Genomic DNA, 24,856 nt, shown 5'->3' with positions numbered 1-24,856 from the left:
CAGTAGGTCATTGAACCTATTGCGAATAATGAGCTTTCCATTCTGCATTCCACCCGCCCCCCCCCCCCCCCCCCGCGTGAAACGTAGCATCGATTTGAATGGTACTGAAATGTACAGTTATCCATGAAAGATCTCTGTCTGGTGCTGGATGAAATTATCCATATTGTTTACATGTAAAACACACACCTAAACATCTGTCTAGATGCACGGCTGCATCTCATTGGTGCAGCTCACCAGAAGGAACGTCCTTGCATGATTGCCTCTTTCTAAATATTTTGCACAGTTTTAACTTGGGGCATTGCATTGCAGAGCCCTGATAATTGGTGGGTGAGTTTCTTTTCTGTAGCTGTTAGCTAGCAGAGGCAACTCACCCCCTGGTCAGCACAATTTACTGGGGTGTGTGGGCGGGTGGTGCAGGGGGTGGTCTGCTCTATTTGATAAATGGCACCCAGTTCAGCTCATTTAACAGGGAAACCACGTTTACGTGATGTGCCAGCCAATTGGGAATATTTGTCCACATGCTGGCAATCTCTGTCATCCCATATTCCCTGTTTCCCACTGCTTGGAATTTTTTTACAGTATCATGAAGACTCACTGTAGTGATTACTTTCAGTTGGACCTTCACATCACTGAACAGAAACTGTGTTCAACGCTGTGTTGTAATTCAGATTGCTGCAGCTCACCTTTTAGCCAAGAAGGTTTTAAATATAGATATATTTATCTCTCTCAATCGGGGCAAACAGTCGAAAAGCCAGTACAAGTTCATAGAAGATGAGCATCTGTCTGATTAACCACACACTCCTGCCGTATTTCCTCCCCATTTCTCCACTCTTGAAAGGAGATATGGCTTAATTGGCATTGACAGCCCTCCTCACTTTGCTCATGTATTCAATTCTGACCCTGGGCGAGAATGTTGGCCATTGTTCGACAATGGGAGGATGCGAATTACGGTCAGACCCAGTCATGTCCTTGCCCGCCTGCGCCTGTGCTAATTTTCCTGCAGGGAATGGTGCATAGTCGCCAGGAGTGAGAATCCAACCTTTTTCAGTATTTTCCACTTTCTAATCCAAGGACTTTTGAGTTATTGTGTCCCATCATCTTAGAATTAGAACATTACAGCGCAGTACAGGCCCTTCGGCCCTCGATGTTGCGCCGACCTGTGAAACCATCTGACCTACACTATTCCATTTTCATCCATATGTCTATCCAATGACCACTTAAATGCCCTTAAAGTTGGCGAGTCTACTACTGTTGCAGGCAGGGCGTTCCACGCCCCTACTACTCTCTGAGTAAAGAAACTACCTCTGACATCTGTCCTATATCTATCACCCCTCAACTTAAAGCTATGTCCCCTTGTGTTTGCCATCACCATCCGAGGAAAAAGACTCTCACTATCCACCCTATCTAACCCTCTGATTATCTTATATGTCTCTATTAAGTCACCTCTCCTCCTCCTCCTCTCCAACGAAAACAACCTCAAGTCCCTCAGCCTTTCCTCGTAAGACCTTTCCTCCATACCAGGCAACATCCTAGTAAATCTCCTTTGCACCCTTTCCATAGCTTCCACATCCTTCCTATAATGCGGTGACCAGAACTGCACGCAATACTCCAGGTGCGGTCTCACCAGAGTTTTGTACAGCTGCAGCATGACCTCATGGCTCTGAAACTCGATCCCCCTACTAATAAAAGCTAACACACCATATGCCTTCTTAACAGCCCTATTAACCTGGGTAGCAACCTTCAGGGATTTATGCACCTGGACACCAAGATCTCTCTGTTCATCTACACTACCAAGAATCTTCCCATTAGCCCAGTACTCTGCATTCCTGTTACTCCTTCCAAAGTGAATCACCTCACACTTTTCCGCATTAAACTCCATTTGCCATCTCTCAGCCCAGCTCTGCAGCCTATCTATGTCCCTCTGTACCCTACAACATCCTTCAGCACTGTCCACAACTCCACCGACATTAATGTCATCCGCAAATTTACTAACCCACCCTTCTACACCTTCTTCCAGGTCATTTATAAAAATGACAAACAGCAGTGGCCCCAAAACAGATCCTTGCGGTACACCACTAGTAACTAAACTCCAGGATGAACATTTGCCATCAACCACCACCCTCTGTCTTCTTTCAGCTAGCCAATTTCTGATCCAAAGCTCTAAATCACCTTCAACCCCATACTTCCGTATTTTCTGCAATAGCCTACCATGGGGAACCTTATCAAACGCCTTACTGAAATCCATATACACCACATCCACTGCTTTACCCTCATCCACCTGTTTGGTCACCTTCTCGAAAAACTCAATAAGGTTTGTGAGGCACGACCTACCCGTCACAAAACCGTGCTGACTATCGCTAATGAACTTATTCTTTTCAAGATGATTATAAATCCTGTCTCTTATAACCTTTTCCAACATTTTACCCACAACCGAAGTAAGGCTCACAGGTCTATAATTACCAGGGCTGTCTCTACTCCCCTTCTTGAACAAGGGGACAATATTTGCTATCCTCCAGTCTTCCGGCATTATTCCTGTCGACAATGACAACATAATGATCAAGGACAAAGGCTCTGCAATCTCCTCCCTGGCTTCCCAGAGAATCCTAGGATAAATCCCATCTGGCCCAGGGGACTTAGCTATTTTCACACTTTCCAAAATTGATAACACCTCCTCCTTGTAAACCTCAATCCCATCTAGCCTAGTAGCCTGAATCTCAGTATTCTCCTCGACAACATTTTCTTTCTCTACTGTAAATACTGACGCAAAATATTCATTTAACACTTCCCCTACCTCCTCTGATTCCACACACAACTTCCCACTACTATCCTTGATTGGCCCTAATCTAACTCTAGTCATTCTTTTATTCCTGATATACCTATAGAAAGCCTTAGGGCTTTCCCTGATCCTATCCGCCAATGACTTCTCGTGTCCTCTCCTTGCTCTTCTTATCTCTCCCTTTAGATCCTTCCTGGCTAGCTTGTAACTCTCAAGCGCCCTAACTGAGCCTTCACGTCTCATCCTAACATAAGCCGCCGCCTTCCTCTTGACAAGCGCTTCAACTTCTTTAGTAAACCACGGCTCCCTCGCTCGACAACTTCCTCCCTGCCTGACAGGTACATACTTATCAAGGACACGCAGTAGCTGCTCCTTGAATAAGCTCCACATTTCGATTGTTCCCATCCCCTGCAGTTTCCTTCCCCATCCTATGCATCCTAAATCTTGCCTAATCGCATCATAATTTCCTTTCCCCCAGCTATAATTTTTGCCCTGCGGTATATACCTGTCCCTGCCCATCGCTAAGGTAAACCTAACCGAATTGTGATCACTATCATCAAAGTGCTCACCTACATCTAAATCTAACACCTGGCCGGGTTCATTACCCAGTACCAAATCCAATGTGGCATCGCCCCTGGTTGGCCTGTCTACATCCTGTGTCAGAAACCCCTCCTGCACACACTGGACAAAAACTGACCCATCTAAAGTACTCGAACTATAGTATTTCCAGTCGATATTTGGAAAGTTAAAGTCCCCCATAACAACTACCCTGCTACTCTCGCCCCTGTCGAGAATCATCTTCGCTATCCTTTCCTCTACATCTCTGGAACTATTTGGAGGTCTATAAAAGACTCCCAACAGGGTGACCTCACCTCTCCTGTTTCTAACCTCGGCCCATACTACCTCCGTAGACGAGTCCTCAAACGTCCTTTCTGTCGCTGTAATACTCCTTGATTAACAATGCCACACCCCCCCTCTTTTACCATCTTCTCTGTTCTTACTGAAACATCTAAATCCCGGAACCTGCAACATCCATTCCTGCCCCTGCTCTGCCCATGTCTCCGAAATGGCCACTACATCGAGATCCCAGGTACCAACCCATGCTGCAAGCTCACCCACCTTATTCCGGATGCTCCTGGCGTTGAAGTAGACTCTTCGCAGATTTCAGCTAATTCACCACATAAATAGAATTAAAACGGCATGAATTAGCTGAAGGTAGCAAGGAAACTGAGTTAGTACCACAGTGGCGCAGTGGTTAGCACCGCAGCCTCACAGCTCCAGCGACCCGGGTTCAACTCTGGGTACTGCCTGTGTGGAGTTTGCAAGTTCTCCGTGTCTGCGTGGGTTTCCTCCGGGTGCTCCGGTTTCCTCCCACAGCCAAAAGACTTGCAGGTTGATAGGTAAACTGGCCATTATAAATTGCCCCTAGTATAGGTAGGTGGTAGGGGAATATAGGGACAGGTGAGGATGTGGTAGGAATATGGGATTAGTGTAGGATTAGTATAAATGGGTGGTTAATGGTCGGCACAGACTCGGTGGGCCGAAGGGCCTGTTTCAGTGCTGTATCTCTAAATCTAAAATCTAAATCAACCAGTGCATTTTCTGTGTAGGGAGCCAAGATTTTATGATTTTTTTTTCTGGGGTGTATGTTATTGATTTGAAAAAAAATATTTTTTTTCAATTTGTTAGTTTGCTCCTTGTCATCCTGTTTGTCCCAAGCTCCGCTTCCACCAAATTCCTAAAATTGCTTTCTTCCACCTTCACAACATTGCATGCATTTGCCCATCTCTCCCCTTGTTCTGTTTGAAATCCTGCTGCATGCCTTCACCACCTGCAGGCTTGACTTTCCCAATATCCTTGTAACTGACCTCCCAGCATCAACTCCCCCACCCACCCACCCCCATAAGCATGAACTCTTCTTAAAACAACACGGCCTCAGCCACCATCCCACATTCTCCTCATCTGCACCCTCTCCAAGCACCTCTGGGTCCTATTCCTCAGCATGTTGAGTCCCAAAATGCTTGTTTTCAAGTTTCAACTTAGCGTCATCCCACCTACCGTAACGCTCTGCTCCTGTCTTACATCTCTGCAGGATGCAGTGGAGGTGGTATAGTGGTTATGTTAGTGGGCTAGTAATCCAGAGGCCTGGGTTAATGACCTGGAGACAAATTCAAATCTCGCCACAGCAGTGGTGGAATTTAAATTAAATAAATCTGAAATCTGGAATTTAAAAAAAGCTTAGTGTCAATCATGGTGACCATGTCACTGTCGGACTTGTGTAAAAATCCATCTGGTTCACTAATGTCCTTCTGGCGTGGCCTATATGTGACTCCAGACCCAAAGCAATGTGGTTGATTCTTAACTATCCACTCAAGTGTATTAAAACCACAACGACAAAGTAACCTACTTCACATGGACTGCTGTGCTTCAAGGAGGTGGATCACCACCACCTTCTCAAGGTGCAGGGCAATCAGGGATGGGCAATAAGTGCTGGTCTTGCCAATGAAGACCACATGCTATAAATGTATTAAGAAAAAAGGTAAGTTGTGATCCTTGCACTTGATTTCTATTCACTGTTTGCTCCCTCCAAATCATCGTTGTTTAGTCACCGTGCTTCTTGACTTCCCTATTCATTTCATTCTTTCCATGTTCTGTTCTCTCCCGCTCATGCACGCGCACTCTGCTTTGACCATTCCTCATTTCCTTTCCTAGCCCCTCCACTCCCTGTGCTCAGTGCCCACTGTGAACTTCTCCCAAATGTTTCCTGCACTTGAGTGCTGTTTAATTTATGATGTCAGCAGAATCTTTTAGCATTGTGTACTCTTGCCACCACCCCCACCACTTCTAATACACTTCTATTTACAATAGTGCATTATGGGTTAGCTAGCTGCATTAGACACACATGATTTGATAAATTTAAAAATATACTGTTCATAGAATCATAGAATAGTATAGTACAGAAGGAGGCCATTCGGCCTGTCGAGTCTACGCCAGCTCTTTCAAAGAGCAATCCAGTTAGTCCTCCACTCCCCTCTCTTTCCCCATATCCTTGCAATTTTTTCTCATTCAAGTATTTATCCAATTCCCTGTTGAAGGCGACTGTTGATTCTGTATCCACCTATTCCTAATCCTAACCACTCATTGGGTAAAAAATGTTTTTCCTCATGTCACCTCTGATTTTGTCACTCACCTTAAATTTGTGCCTTCTGGTTATTGACCCTTCAGGCTATGAAGCAAGTTCTCTTTATTTAATCTATTTAAATCTGTGTTAATTTTAGACACCTCTATCAGATCATCTCTTTGCTCTCTCTGGTCTAAGGAGAACAACCTTAGCTTCTCCAGTCTATCCACATAACTAATCCTTCATCCCTGGAATCACTCTAGTAAATCTCTTCTGTACCCTTTCCAAAGTCTTCACATCTTTCCTAAAGTGTGGTGCCCAGAATTGGACACAATACTCCAACTGGGTCCGATCTTGTGTTTATTACAGGTTTAGCAAAAACTTCCTGGCTTTTGTGCTCCATGCCTGTGATTATAAAGCCCATGATCCCATATCCTTTATTAACCTGACCTGCCACCTTCAAAGATTTGTGCACAAACACTCTCTCTGATCTCTCTCTTCCACCCACTTTAAAAGTGTACCATTTTTTACAATTGGTGAGGAAAATGCAACACTTGGAAAACTGACTGCAAAATGCTTAGCCATGTAATATTGCTATTCCTTTGTGTGAACTATCCCCATTGGTGATCGTGAAAATCTCAGCTGTGTCCATGGAATTACTTCTATTGCCAGTTCCAGCAGTGTTTATGAAACCAGTCGAATTTCTCATTTAAGGACAGTCCCACAAAAGTGTTTTCCAGTGAAAAAAACTTTAGATAACTTAGGATTTGAGAAGGAGATCTTTGAATCTCTTAAAGCAGCTCACATGCTTTACCTATACTTCAACTCCACTCGTTGCTGAGTGGACAGATGCACAATTGGCTATGGTACTAGTCAAGGACAGGGCCAAGTTTGATGCACGGCCTGTGCACTGTTGAGGTGTGTAATGGAAAATTCACTGAAGAAATACATTTATTGCTTTTCATGCAAGGCTCATGAGCACAATTGCAACAGATGGGGTTAGTAGGAAGGTTGCTTCCACGAAGCACAAAATTTTGCATGGTGAAATCTCTAGAATGTGTATAGCCACATCACCCATGGTTGCATTGGGCCATACTCTTTATAGATATATACAATGCACATCCTTTGACCTTATGAAAAGCTCACTGTTGTGTGTGACTGCGTCCTTTTATTTGTCAGCTGACGTTAATTTGAGCCAGCTTTGCGGTGTAGCTTGATTTGCTTCGGGTAATGAGGAATGCAGATGCTCACTCCCCTTGAGCCATTTCACGGGTTTGTGGAGGAGAACTGTATTGGTTGGAATTACCATGTAATTTCATCTTGTTTTTGTAAGCAAACCTGCACAGTGTCTCTGTTATTCCTTGTTTCCCATGTGTTCTGCTTTAACACTGCTTTTCAGATGGAGTCTGAGAACAGCAGCACTGTAGAGTTGTGCTGGATTTGTTAAATGGAGATCTTGGGGAGGCCTCTTGATCAATTGTGGGTGAAATCTGCACAAAATGTTTGCTGCTATTGACATCTAAGCAGCAGTTTTAAACCACAGAACAGGAATGAATGAGGCATCACCTGATTTCTGATCTTGATCTGAATGCACACAGAGTTCCCTTACCAGAACCTGCAGCAAAATGCTTGCAAGCATGCAAACTGACAGAAAATGATGAAAAATGCAGAAGCGTTTTAATACTACACAAGTTTTAGGTTACAAAATTGAAGCCTCTGTGCTTCCAGTAATTGTCGCCCCTCTGAATACAGACGCTATGGTTGGTAAATACAGTGATAAAGTCTTCAAGGATCACCAGACTCTGTCACCATAAAAGAACAATTATTTTTGAGCAGGGCAGGTTTTTGTGTAAACTTAAGAGCTGAAAGCGAATGTTGTGTGTACACTTTTAACATTTTATCTATTCATCCTTATTAGCTTTTGCATGTGTACTGTTTTACAGTTAACGCTGTTCACTGCATGCCTCATGAGACCCATATTGTCTGGTAAGCTTGATTAATCGCTAACCTCAATGACAGCAGTGGAATCAGTTATCGCGCACATGGTTCACTCTGCACTCCAATACATTTATTTGGTGGTGGTTTGTGTAGATTGTTAATAGATGCCCAGACCAAAAATTAGGTGGCTCCTGACTTTTTTTTTAAATAAAAGGGTGACTGTTTTTAGACATTGACTACATGTGCTAACCTACTGGGGAGTATCTTTGTTCTGGTGTAGCCTTTTTAAACAGAAAATTATATTGAGGAGTTTATTTATGAAGTGACCCATCCCTGCTGTTGGGTAATACAGCCAAGATGGTTGCTAGTGAATTTGGTCATTATAAGTCTCCCCATGTTTTCTACATAGATTGTGTTCAAAAAGTGTTGCATGTAACTGCCAGCTGAAGAAAGAGCTTGCATTTATGTAGTGTTTCACTACCTTGGCGTGTCTCCAAGTGCTTAGCAGCCGATGATGCAGGTTGAAGTGTGGTCATTGTTGTCATGTAGGAAATCGTAACAGGCATTTTTGCACAGCAAGCACCCACAAATAGCAATGAGATAATTTGTTTTTGCTGGTATTGGTTGAGGGATAAATATTGGCTAGGATACTGGGGAGAACTCCCCTGTTCTTTGATTTGTGCCATGGGATCTTTTGAGTTCACCTGAGAGGGCAGATGGGTCCTCAATTTGATGTCTCATCTGAAGGATGTACCACCTACTGTACAGCACTCGCTCAGCGATTTAGTCCAGCTTGAACCCATGACGTTCTGACTCATTGAGGGGTGCGGTATCAACTGAGTCAAGGCTGACACCCATTGTTAATCTGAAGGACCATCGCCCATGAAGCAACAGAGCCTCAAAGTTACTGGCTGAAACTTGATATCCATTGTCGTGGAATTATTTGATTCAAAATTAAGCATTGATGGTTTGAGCATCCGACAGGATTGTGAAGCCTTTAAGGAGGTGCACTTCCGAGTTAAAGTAACTAGCACCTTCCAGTACAAAAAAGTTGGTCCACTTCACAGTGTGCTGGCTTTTCTGTTTGACTGGTATGATGCACTCTGTATTGATTATGTTTACACTTGGTGTTAGATTGCTGCTACCAAATGGCTTTCTTCAAAAAGTCCATTAAACAGTGTAATAGCTTCTTAGACTCCCCTTTCACCAGGAAACCAAATGTCTTAGTAACACTTCAGCATTAGTTTTAGAAAAAGCATCACAGTCTCATAATTTTGAACATCTCTTGAGTTTTCTAATTTTCTCAAGTTCCCTGCCCCTTTCAGTACTGCACCATCTTATTAGCTTTGGAATAGCTTTACATATCACCTTTGCTAAAGGAATTCTTATTCATGGGGCAGTCATTTTTGAAAATAATTAGGAGCAGGAATAGGTCATTCGGCCCCTTTGGCCTAATCTGCTATTCGTTTAGCTTCTCAAGTCCTTCGCACCAGATCCCTTGATACCCTTGCCTAATAAGGAATTGATCTCTGTCTTGAAAGCTCCAACTGTCCTTGCATCCACCACCTTTAGTGGGGGGAGGGGGACAAGAGTTCCACATTTCTCCTACCCTTTGTATGGAAACTGCTTCCTGATTTTTGCTCCTGAATGGCCTAGCTCAAATTTTAAGATTACGTCCCCTTGTTATTGATTTCTTCCATTAGGGGAATAGTTTCTCCATATCTATCCTTTTAACATTTCAAACACCAATTAGATCACTCCTCAATCTCCTATACTAGGGAGGACGTGACATGTTTATGCAACCAGTCTGCATAATTTAACCCTCTGAGCCCTGGAATCAGCACTGCATCCCTTTGAAGGCCATTATACCCTTTCTGATGTGAGGTGCCCAAAACTGAACACAGGTCCCCAGTTGGGATCTGACCAAGGCTCTGTGCAACTGAAACATATCTTTTATGCCCTCTTGATAAGGCGGGCCCCGGTTTAACATCTCATTTGAAAGACATCACTTCCAACGATGCAGCACTCCCTCGGCACTGCACTGAAGTGTCAGCCTAGATTGTGTGTTCAGGTCTCTCAAGTCGAGCTTTATTCTGCAACCTTCTGACGCTGGTGAAGTGAAGACTCCTCTCTGCCAGGGCAGGACAAAGGGAAAAGTCACAACGTCGTCGAGCAGACTTTCTTTTTCCTTCCCCCCCACGGTGGATTTTATTGCTAGACCTAGGACAACTAAACAGATGAAGTAAATGTGCATATATAACTGAAGAGCTTTCTATGTTCATCTTGCAAGCTCAGTTCCACTGCTGTGTGTATTGGAATGTTTGCTTTATTCCTTTTTTAGTTAAATAGATCATTTTCATATTTAACATGTACAACTATTCTCATTCATTTGTTATTTAATATTCAAATAGTACTTGGCTGAACATTCATCTAGTTTAAAGTAACTCATGAAAAATTAATCCTACTTTTCTTTCATTTTCAGTTCAGGCTTCCTGTAGAATCCTTCCCTCAGCAAGTCGGGAATGAACTCCCTTTTGCTCCCAGTTACATTTCGGCGCTTGTTCCCTTCCATTCCCAGCTTCTTCTCCTCCCCTCTCCCCCACCCATTACCCTTCCCACCTCCATGTAAACACGTGTACAAACTTGATACTGTGGCTGTGCTGAATGAAGGAATCCAGCAATAAATAGTATGGAACTGACAAAAGGACTCCCAGTTTACCACTTCAGTACTTGCATGGTGCCACACAAGCTGCCAAATGAGCATCAGAGACTGTGTACAACTTAGTAACCCCAGCATAAGACCTTGTGGTTTTCAGGTGCATTAGAATACTCAGGAAGTGAGTGCATGAAATTGTCACCATTTATGTCTCATCACCTTTGCTGCCTGTGTTTTCTGCTCCTGTTCCAGGCTATTGAATCATGTAATAATAGTACCTAACAAATCTGTTTTCTTTTTAACTTGACATAGTAGGACTTGAGTTTCATTTCAGGCACATTGCAAAATGCATGTTAACATCGGGGGAAATAGCACATTATTGAGCAAAATAAAGGATTTGCATTTGTTTATAAATTCCCAGAAGGAGAATCTGGGAGTTACAGATTTGTAGGTCAAATAAAAAGTGCAATAAATGAAAGTTTGTAAGGTTTGCCTGTCATTACTAATGGCACTGAGATGTATTTTTGTTGTTTAAATTTTTTTAGTCCCAATTTTTAAAACAAGGTTTTTTTTTTGTTAACTCTCAGTTTGATATCTTGTTTAAATTCTACAATGTGAAGTTGTTTTGTAACTGCTCCTGCTTGTGTTTGAGGCAGCACGTGGCACTAATGTGTAGTTTTTTTTGGTTCTACTTATTCTTTAAGAAAAAATGGTCCAAACGTTTAGACACTGGAGGGATTAGTTTAAAAGAAGGGCATCGTGTGTGTGCGTGCTTGTTTTTTAAAAAAAAAATTATTCCATTTTTATTGCACTTCTAATATGAAGGGATGCTAATGTTATGCAAAACTAACAGTTTGAGCCAAAAGAGGTTTTAAATGCAAATAAATGTGAATTGAATCGTTTGAGTTTCCTAGGTTTGCCATTCATTTTTGTCTATATTTGTGCACTCTTTCTTTACAGTAACCCTTGGCTCTGCACTGAATAATTAGAGGCTCTCAGTGATTATGGAACATGTTTCCCTTTGTTTTTTTCCCTCTTGTAAGCAGTGGCCAATATTAGATGGGGCAGCTTCTGATACGGCACACCGATCGTGGCCTATGCATTCTAAACATGAAGCCAGACTTGTGCTCAGCCTTTTTGTGATCAATAAAAGCTTGTTTTGTATTGTATTGCTCAAAGTAAGAGGTTTTTTTATTTACAGAATTTAAATGATTAACATTGTACACCAAAAAAAAGTGCATGTGTTTTTTTTTAGGCCCATGTGACATGCATTAAGTACATCGCTTTTGGGTATTTTTATTAAAAAAAAATTGCACAATATTTATTTCGTAAATGTGGCAAAGTTGAATGTTTTTGAGCATTGCGTTCAAACCTTGCTGAGGTGTTTTAATAGTGAGACATTTGTATTTCCTCAGGTCAGTTATTCTAGTCAGATGGAATCTGAGATGGTTCTAATCTGTCTAGGTTTTGTTCTTGGTCCATTTCTGCAGGTCTTGCACTGATTTTATTTTTGTAATTTTCACTTAGGTTTTTTTGCAGCTTTTTCTTGCACGTGGCTCCAAAGATTGTTCTGGATGTTTTACAATATCTTAAGCTATTAAAAGCTGTTGCACCTCAGTCATATGGTGTCTTTATTTATTTGAAAACATGACCCTCGAGAAATGATTCCTCACTGAGGGACCCAATCAGAGACACTGCATGTTTTCATCTTTCACATTCCATCGTCCTCTTTCCCTCACACCACCTCACCCATTATTATTTTTCTCGGGATTTCTGTTCAGTATCCTATCCTCTGCATATGTCTGAAATATCTTCCTATGTTGATGATCTATCTCATTGTGTTTTTCTCTCTAGCTTCTTTTAATGTGTCTGCACGGGCTGCTGTCTGGAGAAGGAGACTGCGACTTGTAGAAGAGATAGGGACTCTTGTGCTGTGGCCAAGATCTGTTCTTTAACTGTGAAAACTAACACTGTACTCTTAAAAGGGCAATGTTCAGCTTGTGCGGATTTTTTAAACTCTTCACAGGCCCATTTTGTGTCTGCAAAGTGTCTTATCAATGGCACTAATGGTTGTAAAAAGTTCTGTTTTTAAATTTTCCTTGTTTACGGATTAAGATTACAATCTTCCCCCTTATTTAAATATTTTGAAGCTTCTGTTTTAAGTGTACTCCATTCCCAGTATGCTACACACATGTACCATTTACCACCTAAGAATATAGCTGTTCTGATTAATTTGATATACTTGTACTGTTTAGCTGAATTTTTTTGTAAATTGATGACGAGGGGGTATTTTGCTGTGCTCTCTTTAATTTAATAGTACAGCTCTAATTTTGAAAATTTTAGCCCAGACATTTTGCATTCACTCATGGGAGGGGAGGGTGCGAATTAAAGCTCATCTAATTGGACTTGTCAAAAGCCTCTAGCTACGCATGGATCAAAGTGGTGAGAAATGCCTGATGATCTTGTGAAAGTAAAGTGCAGGAAAATAAAACTAACTTTAAACAGGAACAGTCTGAAATTTTGTATTAAACAGAAATGTAAAAAAAAAAAGATGAGGCTGGGGTAAATAAGTGTGCCATGTGACGTGGTGCTGAGCCATGCGGTGCCAAAAGGCCTCATTATCAATCCCTGGTCTGTGGTGAGTTGGTTGAGGTATTGGTGGAACATTATGATTGGACTCCCTGCCATTAACTGTTGCATGCAGTTCAGCAACTTCTAATGAAGACTCGTGTGTGTGTGTGTGTGTGTGCGCGCGCGCGTGTTGAGGACAGTATCAGACTCGCCTGTTTTGCTGAAATATCCTGCCTAGCTTCCTGGGTGAGTTGGCTCATGGAGGTTGGTCGTACGAGTGAGACACATTGGAAGTGAATCCAGCCATGAGTTGCCACCTTCACAAGACTGGACCAGGGGAAATATGGTAAATTATCAGGAGAGAATGTCTTCAGCTCATGTTGGCTTCTACACAGTCATAATGAGGCACTGTCCAGCATTCTGAAGATCAAATGCATGCACCCAAGTCACTGGGTGGTTTATTTTTAAGTGTAATTTGAATGTGCATCTTGTTTTGTACCATACCTTTACTAATTTTACCAATTATCAAAAATTAAGGCAATTTTGGCTTTATTATGTAGAAGACCTCTGCATGCCGAGGGGAATTGGATCGATAATTGGAAATGAAATATTTGCAGGGCAATGGGGAACGAGCAGGGGAGTTTGGCGTAAGAACTCCAAAGCCATCCAATTTTCATCTTTATTCAGTTTGGTGAATGGTTAGTCAATAAATTCTGAGTCTAGGGTATCTAGTTGCAGTGGTGTTTTTGGGTGATTAATTCCTGTGGCAGTGGGGCTTCTAAAGACGGGCATGAATTAAGTTAATTTGTCAAGGGGTGGGGAAGCGAAAGAGAGAAATGCAATGAGTGCATGGGAGGGAATGAGAATAGAGGATCTTTGCTCCTCTCTCAATTCTACATGTTTACAGGGGGATGCTGATTTGACTGTGTGTGGGGTGTGTGTATACATAGCTATTGGCAACTTCAACTGCAGCAAACACTTAAGCAGTTTAAGAAGCTTGAGGTCCTTGGATTTTTTATGTGGGTTATACTTTATCTGTGATTTCTCTAAACTTCCAAATAAAATGATAATGAATAAGGGAATAGGGATTATGAATATTTCACGAGCAGTTTTTAGATTATTAATTTTGGCACAACAAAGTATGTTAAATATATTGCACTTTTTTCAATAAACTTGCTAGATATTGTTGCTATGTGCATTGTTTGTGGCTGTACTGTGATTCAAGATAGTGGTTGAAGGTGGAAATGCTGCAGAAGTTGGACCTTGCCTTGTTAACATTCCTGAAATTACTGTCTTTTTTTAATCCTTTTGTCTGTCTTGCTCCTTCTTGTGAAATTAATGCACTTGTCTGAACTCCATTTGCTTTGAGCTGCTTTTTACTATTTATTTTTCTGCTTCTTGTCTCACTTCAATGAGGAATTGCATGGGTAATGTATGCTCACTGGCAAGGTTTTTGTTCTTAGATCTTTCCTCGTTGACCCATTATAAGATGATTTTTTGACTTTGCTACCATTGCTGTAACTTTTCAATAAAGTTTGGGGAAAAGAAAATTCCTTCATTTTATTTTTCCATTTGGCTCTCCTACTGAGAGTTGCTGGTCATGGAATTCTCTACACAAATAAATAGCCTTGAAATGAGCATGTGAGTGCACAAGTTTGACTTGCAGCTCGTATGGTGGCCAGTATTCAGTCTCTCAGTCACTTCTCACCGTGATGCTGGGACCTCCTGCACGAGCTGGACCCCATTAATGATGTCTTTGTTCAAGTTCTGCCTTCAAGTAGGATTAGTGTAGCTTACAATTTAGGAGGAAATATGAGACAATATTTACTTTCTATTTTGTAGTGACTTGAGAAAGAAGGTTGTCGCAGTCCCATGAATACATTGCTGTGTACTGAGGAGAAAATGAAGATTTGCATTTATATAGTGCCTTTCATGAGCATGGGATGGCCCAAAGTACTTTACAGCCAATGAGGTACTTCTGAAGTGAAGTTGCTGTTGTAATTTAGGAAAGCATGCATGTGGTAAGATCTGTTTGAAGAAACACAGCCCCAAAAATATCAAATCTGCTCTTTAAGAATTCCAGACCAATCAGATTATTTTATTCTCATATGCTGTACCAATCCCTTTTGAACTGGGCCCACCTGATGTCAAAGACGTACATTTAAGGTAGTAGCTGCATCTACAGGATGACTTTTTGTGCGATTGCTTGGATTCTGCATATGTCAAGGCTGTGCTGCCTTGCAGACCAGGTTTACAGACCCCAGGGTTGAGAGGCTGAACAAGGGAGAACTGTGAGACAAAAAGTGAGAAGAGGCCTGTGCAAATATTGTCAGAACAATGAACTGAGAGCTTTTTCTTTTCATATGCAGCTTACTGGCACCTCCAGGTCTATCCCTCCCGCTCGCTGAGGACTGCCACAGCAACTCACCGGCCTTAGAATAGCGCCTATCCCTAAGGGAAGCTGGTGACCTTCCTTGTGCATGCAAGTGACCTCAGGCCAGAAATATAGTTGCAGTCAGTAGGACATCTCCAATACATGCAATTTTGGTTAATAAGTTGTTTTATGTGGGATAAAAATCAGTTCAAATCTTTGAACCATTTGGATAAATGTTGAAGACGGTGCCTACTTTCTGGCATCAAGGCCAACCAACATAAAGGAGTAGTGAACGGAACTTAACAGGAGCATAGGTTTTATATAGTTTTATCAACCAGTTCTCTGGCACATGCAGAAATCGATTAGCATACTATGTTTCCAAATGAAGCTACTGAGAAATCTACACCTACCTGTAGGGGTTTTTGATTGCCTGCCATGGCCTGTATAATCTCTCCCCTTAGGACCATATGCCATTTTATTTAAGTGCAGACAGATCAGGTACAGGTTGGCAGAACTGTGAACTTGTGACCTCCAATTGTGTGCAAAGGGACCGCTGGTGTTCAATTAGCTAAAAATGTTCAGCTTCCCAGGGATGATCACTAGTAAACTCATTGCTACTTGCCCAGCTAGGACCATCCTACCATTACAGGATTATCTGGAGCCAAGTCAGAAAACTCCCAGTTCTGAATGATCGTTCTACCTCCATGAGTGAACCAGCCTTGCTGGTCCGTCATCAACTATGAACCTGCCTGGTGCAGCATTTGGATTACCACGTTTTTTGTGAAGCTTTAACTTAGATCCAAAATGGAATTTTGGAACCACCTTGACCCCAAAGGCACTTTTGCTTCTTCCTCTCCCAACACCCTTTACCTCTTGCAAGATAATACTGGTCATTGTACAACTGGCAAGTGTGGGTTTGTGCCCCCATTAGATGGACAGCAGGCATCGAAACACATTACATGTAGCATAAGTCACCTTTAATTGTACAAATGCCTTGCTACCATCCTCCTGACCCTACCATGTCCTGTTGAACAATGGTTTGACTCACTGGAGATGTGGATCTTCAGCAGTTATTTCCCTGAATGCAACCTGCACATGAATATACAGATTAGCCAAGGTTATGGAGCCAGTGGTGGTTGGTGGGGGTGGGGTGGGGGGGGGGGGGGGGGGGTCACGGTGCACATGGTAGATGGAGCTGGTATAAGATAACAACTTTTACTTTGTTCAAGTCGCTATATAAATGCAACACCCCAAGTCACTTCAGAGGAACATTGTAAAACAAATGTCAACACTGAGCCGCATAAGGATATATTTGGACAGGTGACCAAAAGCTTGGTCAAATAGGTAGGTCTTAAGGTGCGTGGTTTTTAAAAAAAAATATGTATTTGTTTTAAGGATGTGGGTATTGTTGGCAAAGCTAGCATTTATTGCTCATCTCTAATGGCCCTTGAGAAGGTAGGTGGTAGTGAGCAGCATCCTTGAGCCACTGAAGTCCATGTTGTGTAGGTACACCCATGGTACTGTTAGGGAGGGAGTTCCAGGATTTTCACCCAGCGACAGTGAAGGAACGATGATAGAATTCCAAGTCAGGATGGTAGGGAACTTGCAGGTGGTGGTGTTCCCATGCATTTGTTGCCCTTGTCCTTCTAGGTGATAGAGGTCGCAGGTTTGGAAGGTTCTGTCGCAAGAGCCTTGGTGAGTTTAAAGGAGGGAACAGGAGATTAGAGAGAGTTCCAGAGCTTATGGCCTTGGCAGCTGAAGGTGAAGCCACCAATGATGAAACGATTAAAATCAGGGATGCTCAAAGAGACCAGAATTAGAGGAGAATAGAGATCTGAGTTGTGGGGTTGGAGGAGATTACGGAGATAGAGGTGAGGTCATAGATTTGAAAGCGACAAAATGTTTAAAATGAAAATGTTGCTTAACAGGGAGCCTATGTAGGTCAGCAAGCACAGGAGTGACAGGTGAATGAGAAATGGGCAGCAGAGTTTTGATGACCTCAAATTTAAATAGGCTGGAACATGGGAGGCTCGGCAAGAACCATTAGAAGAATCAAGTTTAGTGGTAACAAAGTAATGGATGAGGGTTCCAACAGTAGATAAGCTGAGGCAGAGACAGTGTTGGGCAATGTTTTGGAGGTGGAATAGGTGTTCTCTGTGATAGTGGTCAAATATGACATCAAGATTGCAAACAGTCTGGTTCAGCCTCAGACAGTTGCCAGGGAGAGGGATGGAGTTTGTGGTGGGGACCAAAGATAGTAGGTTCAGTCTCCCCAATATTTAGTTGGAGGAAATTTCTGCTCGTCCAGTCTCCTCCTCTTAAGCAGTCCCTCGGGAATGAGGATGACTTTCTTCCACACCAGGATTCTGGATCCGCACACTCTGCCACAGGTGGGTCACGTGGTGTTTGGTGAGGCGAGTAAATGGGATGCTCGAAATTCCGAACGCTTCTTCCACTGTTTGCACTTCGTTGCTGCCTGGGCATGTCGACGTTGTTCGAACTGGCTGGCACCTTTACGGATACTTGTCCATTTTAGGTGGTCTCGGACAAGAGATTCCCACGAGTCAGTGGAGATGTCCGCATTTTTTCAGGGAAGCTTTCAGGACATCCTTGTAGCGGCCCTGTAGACCATAAGCTTGGTGCCAGGTTTGAGGTCTTTATCATCAAACACTCTTTTCCTCAGACGTCCGAAGGCTGCGCTGGCACACTGGAGGCGTTGCGGAGTTTCATCGTCGATGTCTGCCCTTGTTGAGAGGAGGTTCCCAAAGTAGGGGAAGTGATCAACATTGTCCAGTGGTTTGCTGTGGACTTTGATAGTTGGAGGGCAGTGTTGTGCTGCAGGAGCAGGCTGGTAGAGGACCTTTGTCTTCTGGATGATTAGCTTAAGACCCATTCTTTCATACCCTTCCATGAATGTATCGATGAGGGGTTGAAGCTCATCTAGTACTGGCTGTCTGACCAGCAATCTGACAATTTCGAGACAGTGGAAGGGGCAAGAGAGGTAATGGTGAGATCGAGCTGGTTAGCATCAGCCTACATGTGGAAACTTGTGCTGTGTTTTTGGATGATGTCACTAAGGGGCAGCATGTTGAGGAATAGGAGGGGCCAAGGATAGATGCCGGGAGACACCGGGAGCAGGAAGGGAAGCCATTGCAGGTAATTCTCTGGCTGCAATTATATAAGAATGGAACTAGACGAGTGCCGTTCCACCCAGCTGGATGATAGCCAGTGGTCAACAGTGTCAGAAGCTGCAGACAAGTCGAGAAGGATGAGGAGGAATAGTTGACATTTCTCGCAGTGACAGGATCTCATTAGTGACTTTGGTAAGAGCCATTCTGATACTGTGGCACAGGCAGAAACAGCCATAATATAAATGAATAGTGCAGAACAAGTTTGAGTTGAATGACCTATTCCTGTTCCTAGACGTGTAGGTATATAGCATTGTCCTCCACCAAAACTGCAAACGATAAAATACTGCAGTTCAAACTTACCCTGTGTCAACATATGCTGCAGATCAGGGTTAATTTAAAATATATGCATTATTGACGTAAAGGATAAAGTAGCTGCACTTTTTTGTATGCCTGCAACTCATTAGACATGAGTATAAACAGTTAAGTTACAAAAATCAACGTCATTGTCAAGTTAAGCTGTGTTAAATATTGAAGTGCTGAAGAATGTGTTCACAGTGGCTGGTGGTGAGATCTGAAGATTGGAGAGAGAATTGCCCCGTGCCATGTTCTGCCTCGAGAATCTTGGGTTAAACAGCGGACTTGAGCGAAAAGCTGAAGTTATTTCTTTGACTTTATTAGCAATTATTAAAATTAGATAAACTGCAGAAATATTGGCTGGAATTTTCCAGGACGTTTTGGGATGAGCTGGGAGGTGGGAATGCTGGCAAAATGGTGTTGCTCTACCTCTCCCTGCTGCCTTGCCATTTTGCCAGTGGCCGGCAAGTTGGCAGACCACCTGCTGGGAGGCCAATTAAGAGCCAACTCTCACCTCAGTGGGCATTTTGCCTGAGTCGGGGGTCGCCACTGTGTGGTGCGACAGCCCACTGAAACCTGGCTGCCTCTCCGGGGGGAGGGGGAATCCGTGGCTCACAGAGGCCCCCCACCCCTGGCCCTGGCTTTTCCCAACCTCAGTTACCCCACTTTGAGTCCACCCAGTCACTGAGACCCTCTCCCTGCAGCTGCAGCCTCTGCAATAGCCACTGCTAGTGGTGAGGCTGTTGAGCGGTCAGCTCTCTGAAGTGCAGTTACGTCCCGTTTTCGGCCCTGGCAGCGGGACTTCTGCCATCCCGGTAAAATTCATTCCGTTGTGATGTTGAAATCATAGAAGGAGGCCATTCTGCCCATCATGCCTGTGCTTGTTCTTCAAAAGACCTATTCAATCAACCCTACTCCCCTGCCCTTGTAGTGACTGGAAATAAATGACTGAGGCAGCGGACAAACTATAGCAGCTGTTTTAAAACTGTCCTGCTACTAAAGGTCAAACAAGTGTTCTTATTAATGGAATATTGTTCAGATTTACTTTACTCATCACAGAAAACAACAGAAGAAAACTACAGATGCTATCAATTTGAAAAGGAGGCTAGTCAGTTTCCGTGAAGGAAAGTGACCAGTTAATTAATATGTTAATGTGGGCCTTTCACAGGAATGGATCACATTAGATTTTGCTTTAATCGCATTGAGTCTCTTGTGAGTTTTCATCTTCTCACTTAACCAGCTAAACAAGGGAAGAATCAAGCACCCAGGCTCTGCTGAATGTGTTGTGACTATTAAAAGGTCATGCCCGGAGAATAAACTGAATTATGCTTTTTAGATAACATTATCTTATGTGCTGGTTAGACAGAGACGGTACATTGCATGTAAAATATTCTGGGTTTCTCTCATTAAGCATTTAACTGCAGGACAAATGGAAGATGAAAATGGGAAATGTTGGAAATCTGAAGGAAGAGAAAATGCTGCGAATACACAGCATCAGCACGTGTATGAGGTCAACATTCTGGCTTTGTGATCCTTGCATCAGAACTGGACAGTGGACGATAAGCGAGTCCCTCAATCCAGGAGAAAATAAAGGAGCGGGGTAAAGAACAACAGAAAGGAGTCACAAATGAGGAACGTTGGCTGCTGTCACAGAGAGGAGATAATTAGTTAAATATCTAAGCACAGAAGAGGCAGAAAGCTTAAACAATGTACCCTCAAAATACAATAAAGCATTCATCTGTCTGAATGAAAAGTGTGTAAATATAACTAATGAATTGTATTAGTGGCTGAAACTTATTTAATACACTAGCAGTCAATTGTACAAAAATAAATAAAAGCAAAATACTGCAGATGCTGGAAATCTGAAAATAAACACTGGGTTAATTGACCATTTGGGGTACTGCATGTGGTACCATAAGTGTCCCTCATTTTGATCATTTGCCCCTAGTTTTAGAGCCTGCAAACCTGATTTTTATTTGCAAGTTGAGGGGTATACTTCAAATGGTAAATTTTACAAATCTGTAATCTTGGTATGAAGACAGTGAAATATTCTATGCAGCTTGCTAACCTGTGCTGCCGTTTCTCCATATATTTTAAAACCTTGATAATATAAATTTGAGCTGGTTCCAAATTCAGCTTTTTTTTAAATGCTGAAATTGAACCTATTATTTGCTGCAATCTTAGCTCCTTATAAAAGCCACCCCCCCCCCCCCCCTGATGATTGTATATATAAATTAATGATTAGAGGTTAAAAGCTTCATCACCTCACCATCTTAATTTTTTTCAAAACTTCATCTGAAAACACACTTGGCCACTTTGTCGCTTTTTTCCTGAAAATACTGACTCTTGCTTAGATACAAGTACATGAAGTCTGGGCATACACCAGTACCGAGCTCAAGTGACCATTCTTCGTGTTTCCATGATGCTCCTTCCCTCTCTGGGAGGCCATGGGGTTGGGAGGTGCTGTGGACATAAGCTTGGTGTTACAGACAGAATTGAGAGAAAACTGAAATCCCAATTCTTTTCCCTTTACTGTCCATAATCAGTGTTTTTTTGACAAGGAAGATGTGTGTGTTTCTCGATCCCTGAGTGTCCAGCCAATTTCACTAACCAGCAGCATGCCCTACATGGGTTTGAATAAAGAGGGTTATTTTATTCACACGTTCATCCTGAAAGTCTAACGCTACGTCACTCACTCGCCTCTCACACACATGCACTCGAGAAAGAAAGCGTTAAAAGGATAGTGCACTTTTACAAATTACAAACAAAGGAATAGTTCGTAAGTCATTTGATTTGTCTCGTCTTGGGGAAAAGGGATGTGTTGCGGGCCTGGTGAAGAAGGCGTTTTCACCCCTGAAGTGTAGTTAGGTAGATTTGATAGCCAGAGTCGTATATCAAAGTTGTTGCAGGATTCTCTTAAAGAGGTGGATTTTTCAGCAGGTCATGAAGTTAGTTGCTTTTAGTCTCATCACTAGGAGGTTGTTTTTCTGTTCTGCTGGACTTAAAAAGGAACAGGCTTGGAGACCTTAAGATGTTACAGCCTCCAGTTCTTTTAAGGCACAATGGTACTACCTTGTTTGCTTCCTGCTTTCTCCTGCAGACTGTATTTTTAAAAGATTTTTTAAAAAGGAGACCAACATTGCTGCCCCACCATGTATCTTCTCACAGTTCCTTTTCTAAATATGGTGGGGGTCTAGGTTGATTATCTCCAACCTGGTTTATTGTTGCAAGACATACATCCTGAGGAGGGTTAAGACAATCACCTTTGTTTCAGGAGAAACCCATTCAATTCGGGAATGTCTCCTAATGGTTTAAGGATGGGCGTTGATGACAACTCTTACTTTTCAGAATTTCAAACAGTGAGTCAGTTGTTGAATACACAGGTCAGGTCAGCTAACCTTCAGTGGCCACCTTTGCAGCCCCATGCGCATTTTTAATGTCCATTGTGATTCATTTAAAACAAATGGAAAATTCAGTTTCAGAAGATGCTATGCTAAATATCCATGTTTAAAGTTATGAATAGGACATATCTATACTGGGTACGACATTCGTAAGTTCTAGCAGTGCATTTGTCAATGGTTTTATACTGCTGCCAAAGTGTATCTGTGGTGGCAACAAGCGAATATTGGTGCACTAATCAAGCAGACTGTTTTGTGCTGATCTGTATGGCTTAGCACTATACCAAATGATGCATTTATCGATTAAGGACCAAACTTTTTGACTTTGTGGGCCACTCAGGTACCCACTGTGGAGCATCCCATGCCACATATAAAATTTAGCTCAATACTTCCATTAGCTATCAGCGCAACACTGCTCAGGACATTAGATTGTGTAGAATGATGCAATTTTTATTCTCTCTCAGAAGGTGGACTGCCTCCCTGGTGCCATGTTTCCATAATTTCACTCTCCTATTTCTCTACTTGGTACAGAAGAACTTGCATTTATATAGCACCTTTCCCAACCTCAAGGCCTCCCAAAATACTGCACAGCCAACAAAACACAAGAAATAATCACCATTGTAGAAACAGTGGCAGCCAATTTATGCACAGCAAGATCCCACAAACATCAATGCGATATAAAAAAACGAGATTGTGTTTTTAGTTGTTGATTGATTGAAGAATAAATGTTAGCCAGGACACTGGAGAGAAATCCCCTGCTGTTTTTCGAGAAGTGCAATGAGATGTTTTACATTCACCTGAGAGTGCAGATAAGGCAATGGTTTAATGCCTCATCTGTAAGGTGTTACCTCTGATAGTGCAGCACTCCTACAGTGCATCACTGAAGTGTCAGCCTAGATTATGAGCTCAAGTCTCTGGTGTGGTGCTTTGGAGCTTTTCACTGTGCATGCACACAGCAGAAGAATTGAAACTAGGGACTCAGCAGCATGGGGGATGTGCAGAGGAGGAAGAGAACCTAAGTCATGCTCTCCGGTGGCTGGTGTTCTGTATTAAGCTCTGACACTGTACCCGTGTGTTGCTTCCTGTATTTTTCAAATAGACTGTTCAGACAGGTTACAGCCACCAAATGTATAATTATTGTATAATTTCTTTTAAATAGGTACTTTGATTTCTACAACCATTAAATTTCACACTTTTAAATAAATTCGTCACTTTTTCATTTGATCAATGTCTTAAACTTGCAGTACTGTTGCATTCCTACTGTTGGGGTTACTACATTGTTGTCTAACCCTGCTCCATACTGCCACCAGCTGGACATTGGTGATACTGATGGCCTGTCTCCAACTACATAGGTGGACATGGGGCTCACTCAGACTACATAATAACAACTTGCATTTATATAGCATCTTTAATGTAGGTAAACACATCAAGGTGCTTCACAGGAGCATAATCAGACAAACACTGACACAGAGCCAAAGAAAGAGACATTAGGGCAGGTTGTTCAAAGAGGTAGTTATTAATGAGTATCTTAAAGGAGAGGTAGAGAGGGGCAGAGAGATTTAAGGAGGCAATTCCAGTGTTTAGGGCCCAGGCAGCTAAAGGCACAGCTGACAATGGTGGGGTGAAGAAAGTGGGGGATGCACAGAGAGAACAGAATTGGAGGAACGCAGAGATCTCAGAGGGGTGATAACACCTTCCCCCTAACTGAAATCTTTCTGTGGCTATATCTTCCATCACTTGTCCGGTTCAGACAGTTGCAGTGCAGTGTGGCTCTTGCACCAAATCACAGCTTGGCCTGACCCCCTACTCCTCTGGCACTTTCTCCTCCTTTGAGCATCTCACCTTGTTCCACCCCTCACCTCTCATTCAAAATCACCTTTCTCTCCTACTCAAGTACAATAAAAATGTTCACATCAAAACATCTTCATTGCTTTGCTCCCTCAGCCTCTTTATCGAATGACCACATCATCAGTGATTTCAACCTCCATCTTAACTCATCATGCTCTCTCTCCTGAGTTTATTGCCCTCCTATCCTTCCTTAATTTCTCCCTCCATGCAAATTCCCCAACCCATATTCGTGGCCATCCCCTTCACCTTGCCATCTCACGTGGCCTTGCTACTCACATTGTGTCAATCACAGTTAAGGCCATCTCTGATCACTTCCTTGTCCACCCACACCCCCCTTCCATGCCCCAAACCTACCTCCTTCTGTAGCTGCCCCTAAAATAAACTACGATCCAATTCACTTACAACAGCACTTTCAAAATCTCAACTATCTGTCTAGATTTTGGCCTTCCGTTCGCCACAACATTTCTGCAGCTGCTGATTTCTCAACTGCACCCTCACCTCCGCCTCTGATGCCCTAGTCCCCAATAAAACCAATACGCTGCCTCACCCTGACAATTCCCCTTGTATGGCTCTAATCTCTGCTCCCTTAAGTCCAAGGGGTGCAGACTCGAAAGGAGATGGTGAACAACTCACCATAGGGCGGCACAGTGGCGCAGTGGTTAGCACCGCAGCCTCACAGCTCCAGGGAC

At 42.7% G+C, this 24,856-nt stretch overlaps 1 protein-coding gene across 6 annotated transcripts in view; it reads left to right on the top strand.

The window, feature by feature from the left end:
- Nucleotides 1–20,596, top strand: part of LOC137377513 (septin-6) — an 84,979-nt gene extending 64,383 nt beyond the window's left edge. For 2 of the 6 annotated variants that reach the window (XM_068047187.1, XM_068047192.1), the window contains one exon: nt 11,452–12,108. In XM_068047187.1, the coding sequence (XP_067903288.1) occupies nt 11,452–11,476 (25 nt within the window). In that variant the 3' untranslated portion in view covers nt 11,477–12,108. Of the gene's footprint in view, nt 1–7,840; nt 7,884–10,317; nt 12,109–12,345; nt 14,613–20,332 lie in introns of those variants that run through there. The other 4 variants (XM_068047191.1, XM_068047190.1, XM_068047189.1 and 1 more) reach the window with 4 other exon arrangements.
- The last annotated feature ends 4,260 nt before the right edge of the window (nt 20,597–24,856 follow it).

The sequence above is a fragment of the Heterodontus francisci genome, chromosome 15, assembly GCF_036365525.1.
Source record: "Heterodontus francisci isolate sHetFra1 chromosome 15, sHetFra1.hap1, whole genome shotgun sequence".
NCBI classification, from domain to species: Eukaryota; Metazoa; Chordata; class Chondrichthyes; order Heterodontiformes; family Heterodontidae; genus Heterodontus; species Heterodontus francisci.
This window is presented reverse-complemented; position numbering and strand designations above follow the sequence as displayed.